Raw genomic sequence first — 12,978 nt, forward strand, 5'->3', positions numbered from 1 at the left:
TCCCCGTTTTATCCCCAGCCTGCGGGAAAGAATGAATGAATGAATGTCTCGGGCAAGGCTCTCGGCAAACGGCGGAGCTTGGACGAACCCACTGCTCCGCGCGGGGGTGTGCGCCTGACTCGCGCATGCGCAGCCCCTGCGCACGTCCCGCTCCACTACGTCCGGCCGCACATGGTACGGCCTCTCTCCGCGTGGTACGTCCCGCCTTCCCCCACGCCCAGGCCGAGGTGGTACGCGCCGCCTCCGCTCGCCGCCCCTCCCCGTCGGTTTCCGCGCGCGCGAAAAGCCAGGGCTGTCTGTGCTGCTGCCGCCTCTGCTGCAGTTTCCAAGATGCCTGCCCGCACCGCCCCAGCCCGGGTGCCCGCGCTGGCCTCCCGGGCCTTCTCACTGCCCGACGATGTCCGCAGGCGGTAAGTGCCACGGGGGCCCGCGAACGCGGGGGGTGGCACAGCGCTGGGGGGGTCGCTTCCCCGCCGGGTAGCCTGTGGCCGCCGCTGACAGACGGGCGCGCATGCGCGGGGTGGCGCGGCGCGCGGCGGCGGTTGGCGCGGGCAGGGTGGCACTTCCGGTCGCGCGCGCCCCTGGCCGTTTGGCGCCAAAATGGGCCGAGGCACCTCACAGCTCCCTGGTGCCTAGGAACTTGGGGTCTCTTCTGACCTCAAAGTAGAGCAAGCGTTGGGGTCGCCTCGGGGGTCCCCTTCCCGGAGCAGCCGCGGGCCGGGCTCCCGCCGCCAGCCTGGTCGCACAGGAAGTGGGCAGCCCGCGGCCTCAGGACACCCCTCGGCAGGGCACTTCGGCCTCCGCTTCCGGTGCCCGGCCCGCCTGGGGGGTCGTGCCGGCCCGGTCCCCGGGGTCGTTTCGGGGGGCCCCCTCGGCAGCCCCGCGCGGCGCATCCCGATGGCGGCTTCCAGAGACGGACGTCGCCGGTCGGGGCCCGGGCGCGGCCGGCTCAGGTTTGCGAGCCCCGTCTTCCTTGGGGGGCTCCCGCCATCGTCTCGGACTGCAGGGAAGTCACATTCTGGAAGGAACTCGTACCGTGCAGCGCAGGGCCAGGGCTCAGGCAGCGCGAAGGCTGCATGGTCTTTTCTAGTAAATCTGTGCCCATGAGCCGTGGGCATCAAGGAAGCCTTGCTGGGGAGAACTGGCCGCACTTTCCAGTGTGTGTACTTAGGGGGCAGTTTGGGGTCGCTGATGTTGGGGACCAGCTCAAGCAATGCCGTGCACATGGGTCAGTGGCACGACCATTGGGCCCCCTCTTCTTGTTCTAGAAGGGCTCCCATTTCAGTCCTGAAAACTTGTACCCCTCGCTTGGAACGCTGATCGCGGGAACCTTGACCAAGACTGAACACTTCCAAGCGGATTGGTGACCCCGCTTTTGCCATTTCGCTGTGCTTGTTTCCTATGGCTGTGCCAGGCCCGTTCTGATTTGGGCTTTTCAAAGTGGAGTGTGTGTGGGGGTCTCCCTACTGGGTGTTTAAGGTTCCAACCACTTCTTCAACACTGTTAGAGGGGATGTGTCTTGCTGAAGAACCCCTATCTGGATCCCCCCAAGATATAACGTAACTTAAAGTGGAAATGGAATCATGGAAGTCCCTGGCTTCATTTTAGACCCAATACAGAAAAGTTGGGGTCCAGCCTCCTTTCTCTGATGGTGAGAATGCTCCCTCCATTGGCTTTTTTGACCTTGGGCACAAGTGTCATAAACAAGCCCCAGCTGTGGACTAAGATTGACAACATGGGCTTTAATTTTATTTATTTATTTTTCCCCCAAAGCCACAGTAGATAGTTGTATGTCATAGCTGCACATCCTTCTAGTTGCTGTATGTGGGACGCGGCCTCAGCATGGCTGGAGAAGCAGTGCGTCGGTGCACGCCCCGGATCCAAACCCAGGTCGCCAGCAGTGGAGGGCGCGCACTTAACCGCTAAGCCACGGGGCCAGCCTGACAACATGGGCTTTAAACTGGCATTGGATTAAATGAGAATATGCCTGGCACCTGAAAGCCCACGTGTTAGCATTGTTATCAGCTAATTTAGCTTACTTTCAGGTCTGCGAATCAGTCACTGATTGTATAAAACACTTTACATTATCGCATTTAATCAAGAGTCCTTAAGAGTGGGTGCCACAGGCATCCACTTGGAGGAAGCGGGAATTCCTGCTGAGGTCTGTTTCGTGCCAGAGCCTTTCCCTTCAACGAGGAGTTTCGAACAGCCCACTAGCTCGGGTTTTATTGGGCCGGAGCAGTGTTCTGTTTGGCTGAATTTGAATGTTCTTAGGTTTACAATCCACCATTCACTCGAGCTTCCATCTTACTTGGAACTAGAATTGCCTACTGTAGGTATGGAGTTGTGGATTTCTGCCTTAGACCATGTGGTAGACGTTGAAATTGTCAGCTTACATGACCCTCGATAGCTTTTCTTACATCTTGAATTTCAGCATACAAAATACACACATAAACATGGCATTCATCACTCCTTTAAACTTAGATTCATAAACGGAGGTATAACTCTTTTTGACCCACGACAATTAGACAAGTGTAATCTATAATATAAGAGGAACCTAAGTCCAGTAGAGTGTTCTAGGAACAAAATTGAGGCCTGGTCCTCATGTATGTGTTTCTGTCACTTCTGCTAACTTGTGTTTATATGGCATCTTTTAAAACTCACAGAGTCCCATTAGATATGTAATGATACTGGAAAGTATTTAATTTTGGGTTTTTAAGTCTTGCACTGCTTTTTGGAAGTGTTATATACGCTCAGTCTTCTGAAAATCAGGCTTTTGAGGACAAGCCACGTTTCTCCACTTGATGTTTCTTACTCTGTCCAAGCCGCCATCATTTGTACAGAAGAAGCGAGAGTCTTCCTGCTGTCACTGAGGTCTGTTTTCTATAAGTGGAAACTGTGATCCTCTTACAACGTGAGTTGGAGCCAGTGGTTTTTCCCGCCCAACACGCTGCCTGGTGCACTTGACCTGGAGTCTGGAATCCCTGTCCACTTGCGTGACTCAGTCTTGTGCTCGTCTCCTCACAAGCCACGCAGGCCTCCTCTGAGGTTCTCGAGGCCTGAGACCATGCAGAGTGACCAGTGTGAGGCTGACTGCTGTCCATTCATCCGTAAGACTGTGCTCAGAAAGACAGTCCCCTTCCCCCACAATGAGAAGGGTGTTGAAATATGTCCGTGCACCCCATGTGCTGCCTTTGCACCCTGGAGTTGGTAAAGGTTTGTTTCCCTTCTTCATTGTATCTGCAGCTTGGTGTACAGTAGACTCAAAGGCCTGCCAGCCTTTCCCCTTTAATGAAGCCTGGATTTATGCACTGATTCTAGCAACTTCCTTCGCACAACTGTGATTAGCCTTTGTGATCGTGACAGCTTTCTTATCTGCTAGTCCTTCTGTGATTAGATTAGGCTGCCTCTTGATGTTCTTAACTAGTTCCATGGCTCCTCTCGAGTAGGTATTGAAGAAGGCAAAACTGACTTACCTTTTCTGGTTCTTCCCTGCCGCAGGATTCTAGAGGTGCAGACTACTGAGGTTCAAGTCTCACCCTCCCACTTGCCGACTGTATGGCCAAGCTGTCTAAACTGGTGCTTTCTCTGTAAAAGGGGATGAAGGTGCCCGCTCCACCGGGGTGTTAAGAAGATGAACTCAGCTGATAGGTGTCGGCTGTATATTTCATTTCCATAAGGGGAGCATCATTTAAAGTACTGACATATAGATCTGATGCTGAGGCAGATATTAATGTAGCACTGTATGCCGTGTAGAGATGAGGTATATACCTCCTCATCATTCCAACCTTGCTCTTTGCCTGGCTTCTTGTAGAATGATCTAGACTTGTTCTTTCTGCTCCCACCATAGCTTTTGTGCCAGCTGTCCAGTCCTACTCTTGATTGCATTCTTCTCTTAAAGGTTGAAGTGGCTTTGTCTTTCATCTCTCATATCTTGCTTCGTAATTCTTTGTATCCTTGGCTTTTGTGATGCTATGTACTACTAGGGAGGCTCTTTCTTCCCTCATCCCTCTCACCTCCTTTCTTTCATTCTTGGCCCCTTCTCTCTTCCAGTCCTGGGACTTCTACTTTTAGCCATTGGGGTGCAGCTGGAGGTAGCTACCTCAAGTTTTGATGCCTCTCTGGAGAGCCACTTCTAACTTCTAGCTGCTGGATCGCCATCTAGACAGCTACTGTTCACTGAAACATCACTCTTAACACTCATGGCCTGCTTACTCTTTCCACCAAAAAGTGCTGAATTTCTGATACTTGATTAGTTTTCGGTTACTGCCATACAAATTACCACAATCTTAATAGCTGAGATAAAACAACATAAATTATCTTATAGTTCTGTAGGTCAGAAATCTGGTGTGAGTCTCACTGGATTACAATCAGTGTCAGCAGGCTGTGTTCCGTTCTGGAGGCTCTAGGGGGAAGGGAATCTCCTACTCTTTTGGGTTGTTGGCAGAATTCAGTTCCTTGTGTTAAGACGGAGGTTCTTCTTTTGCTGGCTGTAAGCTAAGGGCCATGCCCAGCCGCTGGAGGTGATAACATCCCTCAGTTCGCGGCCCCCCTCTCTCCATCTTTAAAGCCAGTTCTCACGTCGCAGCTCTCTTTTGACCCATCTGTAGTCTCATCTTTTGAAATGCAGCAGGAAAGGTTCTCTCAAGGATTTAGGTGATTAGATTGGGCCCCCCTGAATAATCAGGATAATCTCCCCATCTCAAGGGTTATAAGCTTAATCACATCTTCAGAGTCCCTTTTGCCATGTAAGGTAACAGAGTCACAGGTTCTAGGGGATTAGGGTGTAGACATCTTTGGGGGGTCCATTATCCTGCCTCCCACAGATACCATCTCAGATAGCCCTACCCCACCCACCATGCAGCCAGTCTTGAGAGGCGGAGTTAACAGAGCTTTGTAACTTCTCTTGCACAGTCTCCATGCCTGCTGCTAAACCACATTTCAGACCAGCCTTTCTAGTTTAGGGTGTGAGGAAGAGATTACAAAATATTAAGTTACTGTGTCTAATCTATATTCTATATTTCTCCCAGATTAATTTTCCTAAAGCCTGCCTCTTTGATCTTGGCTTCCACGTCCCGCATGACTTCCTCAGTGGTTTGTTAACTATGGAACCAGATCAGTGATATTTAGTGTGACGTTCTTGAGCTCCCTCGGACTGGCACCCAGCCTCCACTCTCTGGAATTGCCTTTCCTACCATTTGTGTTAACCCGACTTGTGTCGGTTTCCGGGGTGTACCGGGCCAGCTCCCCCACTGTGCTGCTGCTGTTCAGGCAGCTCCCTCTGTCATCTTCCCACCGAGCTCTCAACTCCCCTGACCCCTCCTTCCTGATGCTGCTTATGCCCTTTCTCTTCGGAAGCCCTCAGATTTGAACTGTATCTGCCTTACTCCTTCACGGCTGTTTATATGTGTATATATCTCCCATAAGACCACTGTCTGAGGGGAGCCAATGGAATGAATCATGGGATCTTGGGCTGGCAGGGAGCTAAGGTTTCTCTCGTTGATAACGTGGTTGCTGTTCTCTGCATTGGGTACTCTACCTGGTCCTCCACGTTCGTTTCTAATCCTCCTGGCTGTGAACGTAAAGCAGATGTCAGGTGGGGTCATCAGTTTTACTGGGAAGGGACGGACTCTCCAGTGAGGGCCTGGGTAGCAGGGAGGAGAGGCACACTGCTGACAGCCTCCTTCCTGCCAGCACCTCTGGCTCCTCGGTGCCGGCCCTGGGCTCCGACCTTCCACTCTGGGCCAGGCAGGTTAAACCAGTCTTCGTGGGGCAAGACATTCTAGGTATTCTGAAGACTTCTTTATTTCTCTCTGCCAGGCGAAATATCCCAGTTCATAGGAAAGATGGGAAGAATTCAGACCCTCAGATCTGTCTGGTGCCCACATGTAGGAGTTGTCTGCCTTGTGAAAGGGCACCTTGTTGGGCTTCAGTCCATTGAGCGTTGTCCTTAATGCCTGAGGGACCCGCAGGATCGAGGGGCCGTCGCTGGTGGAGGTAGGAGCTGTGACTTACCCTAGTCTTGTGAGCGGAGGACTGACGGTCAGATGTGAGGGTCGCGCAGCAGCACGTGCGCCCCTGGCTGTGAGTGCCCAGTTCTGCAGCTGTGCGCATGGAAGGCTCTCCCAGGACCCGAGTTACTTCGAAGGTTGAATGACTTTTGCCTGGAACGGGCTCCCTGTGCTTCTGGAAAGCTTGATTCTGAATCTTCTTGAGTCCAAGAAGATTCTTGGATTCGTAAGAATCTACATATGTAATCTACAGTATATACTACCACTGTATCTGCAGTCTGCCGGGCGTCTTTTCTCCAGAAGGACCTTGCCTGACTCCCCCCGTCGGGAGGCCCCTGCCTGGCTGTGCCTGTGTCCAACCCCCCAGCTTGTTGCCTGGAGCAGGGCTGGCAGACAGTAGGTGCCCACAGATGTGAGTGGCGATTGAAGCTAGAAGCAGGGTCCGCATGCACTTGGAGCAGCCGCTGAATGACACTTGTCCGGCAAAGCCTGTCGCTCATGTTCCTGGCTGCTTACACTCGCCCTCTGGAGGTGCCTGCCTGGAAGAACTGTTCCTGCCCTTTGGGCTAGTGATAACCGAGTACCTGGTCTGTGGGTGCTGAGTGGGAGGGTCCAGAGATGCTGGAGGCCTCCCTGCCCAGGGCGCTCCCCCTTCACTGACAGCCGCTCACCCATCTGGTCAGACCTGTTCTCACCCACTGCCCACGGTCGGCACCGGGGCTGGGAACAGCAGCCTCTCCAGTCAGCTCCTTTCCTCCACGTCTTCTATTCTCGCTCCTTTAGTCTCTCTTCTCCCTTCCCCCAAAAGGGGCAAACACTGATCTCCAGTGATGGAATCAGACCATGATTTTCCAGCCCAACTTATGACAGTTCTGCTCTTCTGAATGATGAGGTACAAACATGCCGAAGGATAAGCTCTTGGGTGAGGCGCCAGCCAACTTCTCTGACTTTGTCTATCACCCCTGTGTGTGGGCACCCCCTGCTGCCCCACACGCCGTGACTCCATGTCATGCATTCCTCATTAGAATGCTGCCGTCCCCCCCACCCCGCCTTTCGGAGCGTTAGCTGCCTGGTCCCCACAGCATCCTGTGGCCCTGGTCCGCTCATTCTAGCACTGCCCACACTGGAGTGTGCCTTCTTACGGGCTCTTGTCAGATCCAGCTGGAGGTAGACCACCTGTAGGTCTTAACTTGCAGAAGGACCCCAACTGTGTCACCTACTGCTTCCTTCCCAGAGCCTTTTAAAATAGCATATATTGGACCGGGCCTGTGGCTTAGTGGTTAAGTGCATGTGCTCTGCTGCTGGCGGCCCGGGTTCGGATCCGGGCGCGCACCGATGCACTGCTTCTCCGGCCATGCTGAGGCTGCGTCCCACATACAGCGACTAGAAGGATGTGCAGCTATGACATACAACTATCTACTGGGCAAAAGATAGTTGGGGGAAAAAATAAATAAATAAAATTAAAAATAAATAAATAAAATAGCATATATTGTGAGAGAGCTCCTCTATCATCTCTTACCATCGTCAGAAAAACTGTCCCCCAGAAAGGGACCTCTTTTAGAGCACAAATGACTTCCTAATTTGTAGGCATTACAGTCAGCATCTATACATCGGGGTGGGGGAGGAAAAAAACCACCTTTTTTTTTTCTAACACTCATGTTAAATTGACTTCCAAAGTTCTTTAGAACTGTGGTATTAATTCTTGCAGGTAAACAAAGTTGCTTAACAGGTATTTCTTTCTTTCTCCCCTATTTTGTTCCTCCAGACTCAAAGATTTGGAAAGAGATAGCTTAACAGAAAAGGTAATCTCCACCTTAAAAAATTTTTTATTACTAAATGTGACTACTTGACAGATACTTTGTGGCTCATAAATTTAAGTGGAATCAGCTTTTTTCCATAAAGTTTTGAAGATAACTTGGATATGCTTATTTAATGCACTGCATTAATATGCTGCTAATATTAGTTGACATTTGATAACTCATTGAAAAGTTGCCCAGTCTAGGTTCCAAACCATCAATTCTGAATTGTAACTTGTCCTGGTCAGTTTTCAAAAACACGGTTTGGTTCTAATACACCGTTATGTGTCTGTCTCATCTCTGATCTTCCCATTTTTTCACCACTATGGAGACGGTGTGATGTGTGTGATCTTAATGGAAACATCACGAATGTGTCTTGTGAATATGTAGTTTTTCTGGCCAAGTCAGCATTGCCTGCCATTCAGTCATTGTTACGTGACCAGGCAGCTTAATTACTTGTGTATTAGTTAATAGCTTGAGAGTTTGGGGACGTCTGATCCTGTATCCTTCCCTTAGGAATGCGTGAAGGAGAAACTGAATCTCTTGCATGAATTTCTGCAAACAGAAATAAAGAATCAGTTATGTGATTTGGAAACCAAATTACATAAGGAAGAATTATCAGAGGTAAGTCAGTGCTCTGCATCCCGGCCTCTAGAGGACGCCTCCCCCGGGTAACGTGCCTGTGCCCGGGGAGGCCGAGCAATCCCCCGCTCTCCCGTTACCCGATAGTTGTAAAGGGAAGTGCGTGTGTCCCCTTATTCTCTCACTGCCACTGGTTTACATTCACTGCTACTTAAATTATCCTTTCCCGCTGTAGGAGGGCTACCTGGCTAAAGTCAAATCCCTTTTAAATAAAGATTTGTCCTTGGAGAACGGAGCGCATGCTTTCAGCCGGGAAGTGAATGGATGTCTAGGAAACAGGAGCCAGGCAAGTGGCGAGAACCGCAGAGTGGCAATGGCAGAGGAAAACAAGTCCCCCAAACCTGTTTCCAAACTTTACATGCCCAGAAGAAGCAAGTCCGATGGAGAGACGAAGCGTAAGAGCCCTTGACTCGTTCACCCTTGATGCAGGCGGGTACCACGTGAGGGGACGGTCAGACTTGGAGCTGGGGAAGTGCTTCCTGGTTTGTTTCTTGTGTATATTCCTAACTAGGAAGTATTGCATACTTCCCGACTCGCTTAGATGCACACTTCTTTAAAGTTTGTCCTTGACCTGGTATAGAGCCTTAGATCCCAACATGTGGCTAAATTTATGATGTATAAGATAACAGGGGCTACTGATGCTACTTCTAAATTATGTGCCTATGTAAGCTAAACACTTATTCATAGATTCCGAGTTTGTAGTCAAAGTGACTCTTGTGGAATCTTTAAAAATGAAAGAGCATGGACTTGAGCTCAGGTCCGGTTCTCGGCCACTTCATCTTTTGCTGATACCAAGGGGAGGTTCTGTTTCCTTGTCTGGGTCAGGGGCTGGCGCCTCAAATAAGAGCTCGTGTAAAATGGCTCAGCAGACTGACAGGTGCTAATTGCTGACTGGATGAAGATGGTTGTTGGTTGGAATAAGAAGGGAAGATGCTTAATCCTCAGAACCTGGTTCTCTGCACTAGCTTGGCAATGCTGGAGAACTGCACCTTCGCTGTGAACTTTTTAATTCATAGTGGCTTTTTTTTCTTGTTTCTTTTTTCTTTAAACAGCCGAAGTCTCATCTAGCCCCAGGATTACAAGGCAAACTACCAGGCAGACCACCATCACGTCTCATTTTGCAAGGGGGTCAGTATATAAGGAATTGACAGCCGCCTTTTCTAGGGGCCAGCTGTTTTTGGTAAAACGTGCAATTAGTAGGATGTAATTTAGCAATTCTGACTTCCACATTGCATAGTTTTCAATGCAGTTTTGTTCGTTAGACATTCATGAACAGTATTTCTGAAAACCTCATCTATTTTTACTCTTATTATAAAGGAAACTTCAAATGCACACAAAATTAGCGAGGATAGTAAAATGAGCCCCCAAGTACCCATCACCCGGTGTCAACAGTTAACAGCTCCTGGCTGTCATTTTATCTATACCCCCATATACTCCAACTGGATTATTCCAAGTGGATTACAACTCCATATACCCCCATGACCCCCAATTGGATTACTTTAAAACAAATCCCAGACATGCCTCTTATCCATAAATATTTCAGTATATTTCTAGATGAGGAGTCTCTTTCTGACAACTTTAGTATTCATATTTTCTATAATTGCTAACATTTAGCAGTCCTTTTAAAAAGGCAAAACATAACTATAATACTATTTTCATACCCTATAAAGTGATAATTCCTTTCTATCAAATATAGCAGTGTTCACATTTCCCCATGTGTAGCAAATAAACTGTGTTTGGTTGATTTTTTCCTTTAAGCCTTTCGAATTATAGATTCCTTTTTATTTTCTTGCCGTTTATTTGAAGAAACTAAGTTGGCTGTCCAGTAGAGTGTCTAGATCCAGCTGACTGCATCCTTATGGTGGATGCGTTCCCTTGTCTCATTTCCTGTAAACAGGTAGTTGGGTCTAGAAGCTTGATCAGAGTCCAGCTTTTTTTTTTTTTTTTTTTTTGAGACTTCTTCGTAGACAGCGCTGTGGCCTTCCTTCCATCAGTGGCATGTAATGTCTCTTCGTGGTACTACCAGCCGGTGATCAACATTTAGATCCACGATTTCTTAGGGTTTGCAAAATGGCCATATTCTAAACCTGTCACTCAAAGAAACATTAAGCTTGAAGCCTCTTTCACCATCCTGGCAACGAGGGCTTATCCTTGGAGGGAAGAGGGCATCTAGGCCCTGAGTCTGTCCTTGAGAGGGCGCTCTCGGTAGGGAGGTGTGTAAGTCGGTTCCTGCCCGCTGGAGGTCTGGGGACTGGCTGAGCTAACGGTTGGCTTTACTGTGTGTCATAGCCCTGCCAAACGGAAACCTGAAGAAGAGCTTGAGCGAGAGAGAGCAAAAGCAGACGATTCTGTTGACGAAGAAAAAGACCAGGTAGGCTGGTGTTTTCAAGTTTCTTCACTCGGCCTTATTTTGGTACACCTGCTGGTAATTATGGCTTTACACCTGGCCTGTCTCAATGGACCTGAAGGACTGAGAAGGAGCTAGAACATATCCCTGGACTCGGGGCAGTATGAAGTACATCATGGTTAGACCCGAGGGCTCGGCAGGCCCCTGCCACTCACGAGGCAGCCCCGTAACTTCAGTCTGTTGCCTACTCTGTCTACCTTCCTGCCTCTCTAGCTGACAAGATTTATGACAGGCAAGCCAGCAGATGTGACGTGTTTAAAGCATTTGCTTCTGATGTCACATAAGCTCCTTTTAACATCTATCCAGTTGTTATATGTAGTGTAATAATGCTGCTTAGAATGCTTGGGTTAGAGCACTGGTGGCTCATTGAAGGCTCCGATACAGAAAATGTTCATCTCCGATGGTACTTTCCCTTGTGACTTAAGGAGGCCAAACCTGCATGACACCAGATGATCACATGCTGTTGCCTTTCATTTCCGTTTTGCCGCAGGATTAGCTATGAGAGTTGAGGGGAATTGTATAGGTTTACGTGTGGGTAGTAAATGCCTTACTGTTACCTAGTAAAGATGGGTCTCTGGTTTGCTCTAAGGCAGGATTTCTCAACCATGGCATTATTGACTTTTGGGGCTGAGTAACTGCTGTGGGGGGCTGTCTTTTGCGTTGTAAAGTGTTAACATCCTAGACCTCTACCTGCTAGATGCCAGTAGCATTCACCTTCTCCCCTCCCAATTGAGACAACCAAAATCATCTTCAGACATTGCCAGATGTCCCCTGGGGGGCAAAATTGCCCTGAGTGAGAAGCAGTGGGCTAAGGGGTCACCTGGCTCCCAGTCTCACTGAGGTAGGCCTGACATCCTCTTGTAGGACACACTAATTTGTGTATCACTTTATTCTTAGAAATTAGATGTCACTGTTCATGTCTCTATTCAGATAGCTGTAGTTAGGTTTAGTTAGAGTACCCACTCAAGTGGGAAATTGAGGCACAGAGGGAAACAACTTGTCCAAGTCACATGGCCAAGTCCTTTGCCTCCTAGGAAAAAGCATTACAGATGAGAGCAAGCTGGCTCTTGTAATATTGACAACTCTGTTTTTTACAAACGCACCAGTTTTAGAGCTGTTCCTTGCACTCAGACCTTTTGGAGACCTTACGTAGCCTTTTTATCTGGCTTCTGAAGACATGTGCCGAGCACTGTTTCCCGAGGAGGAAACTGTTTCACTGGAAGTGTGAGGGAGGCCCTGGGTGCTGCGTGGATGAACATTCCAATATGCTAGAGTAAGACCTTGTGTACCAACCCAGTGTTATCAGACGATATCGGTCAAATAAGTAGTAATAGAAAGAATCTGACATTAGTCAACTTAAAGTTTTGAGAATTTACTAAAAACAGGTATTACATGCATTTGGTAAAACTTTCAAATAGTACAAAAGGGTGTTCAGAACATAGATCTCCCTTATGCCTCGCCCTGAACCTCCAGTTTGCCTTTCTAGAGGCAAGCATTTACCAGTTCATTCTATATTGTTTTAGATGATATATACATGTGTGTGTATATATATTAGTGTAGTATGTCAGTATAAAATCTATATTAGTCAGGGTTCTCCAGAGAAATGGAACCAATGGGCTGTCTGTATATATGAGATTAATTGTAAGTAACTGCTTCATGCAATTATGAATCTGGCAAGTTGGAAATATGCAGGACAGGCCAACAGGCTGGAGACCCAGGGAAGAGTTGATGTGGTAGCTCAAGTCCAAAGGCAGTCTGGAGGCAGAATTTTATATATATGTATGCATATTAAGATTTTTAAACATACATTCCATGTAATATAGTGCAGAGAGATTCTGTGTAATTTACCCACCTTTCCCCACTGGTAACATGGCACGTAACTCTAATACAATAGCAAAACCAGGAAACTGACATTGGTGCAATCTACAGACTTTCTTCAGGTTTCACCAGTTTTCACATGTTATGTGTATATAGTCACGTGTATGCTATGGATTCTTGTAACCTCCACCTCAAACAAGATGCAGATCTGTTTCATCACCACCATATTCTTATCCCTTTTATTTTTTTTATTTTTAATTTTTTTTCCCCCAAAGCCCCAGTAGATAGTTGCATGTCATAGTTG

At 48.4% G+C, this 12,978-nt stretch overlaps 1 protein-coding gene across 3 annotated transcripts in view; it reads left to right on the forward strand.

Moving 5' to 3' along the window:
* The first annotated feature begins 247 nt into the window (after positions 1-247).
* Positions 248-12,978, forward strand: part of DNMT1 (DNA methyltransferase 1) — a 41,051-nt gene continuing 28,320 nt past the window's right edge. Inside the window, exons 1-6 of one of the 3 annotated variants that reach the window (XM_004442617.3) lie at positions 248-410; positions 7,777-7,813; positions 8,324-8,431; positions 8,625-8,844; positions 9,502-9,577; positions 10,739-10,820. In XM_004442617.3, coding sequence (XP_004442674.3) covers positions 331-410; positions 7,777-7,813; positions 8,324-8,431; positions 8,625-8,844; positions 9,502-9,577; positions 10,739-10,820 — 603 coding nt within the window. In that variant the 5' untranslated portion in view covers positions 248-330. Of the gene's footprint in view, positions 411-625; positions 954-7,776; positions 7,814-8,323; positions 8,432-8,624; positions 8,845-9,501; positions 9,578-10,738; positions 10,821-12,978 lie in introns of those variants that run through there. The other 2 variants (XM_087425484.1, XM_087425485.1) reach the window with 2 other exon arrangements.

Source organism: Ceratotherium simum, chromosome 39 (assembly GCF_057802395.1).
Source record: "Ceratotherium simum simum isolate JZ-2026a chromosome 39, ASM5780239v1, whole genome shotgun sequence".
Classification (NCBI taxonomy): Eukaryota; Metazoa; Chordata; class Mammalia; order Perissodactyla; family Rhinocerotidae; genus Ceratotherium; species Ceratotherium simum.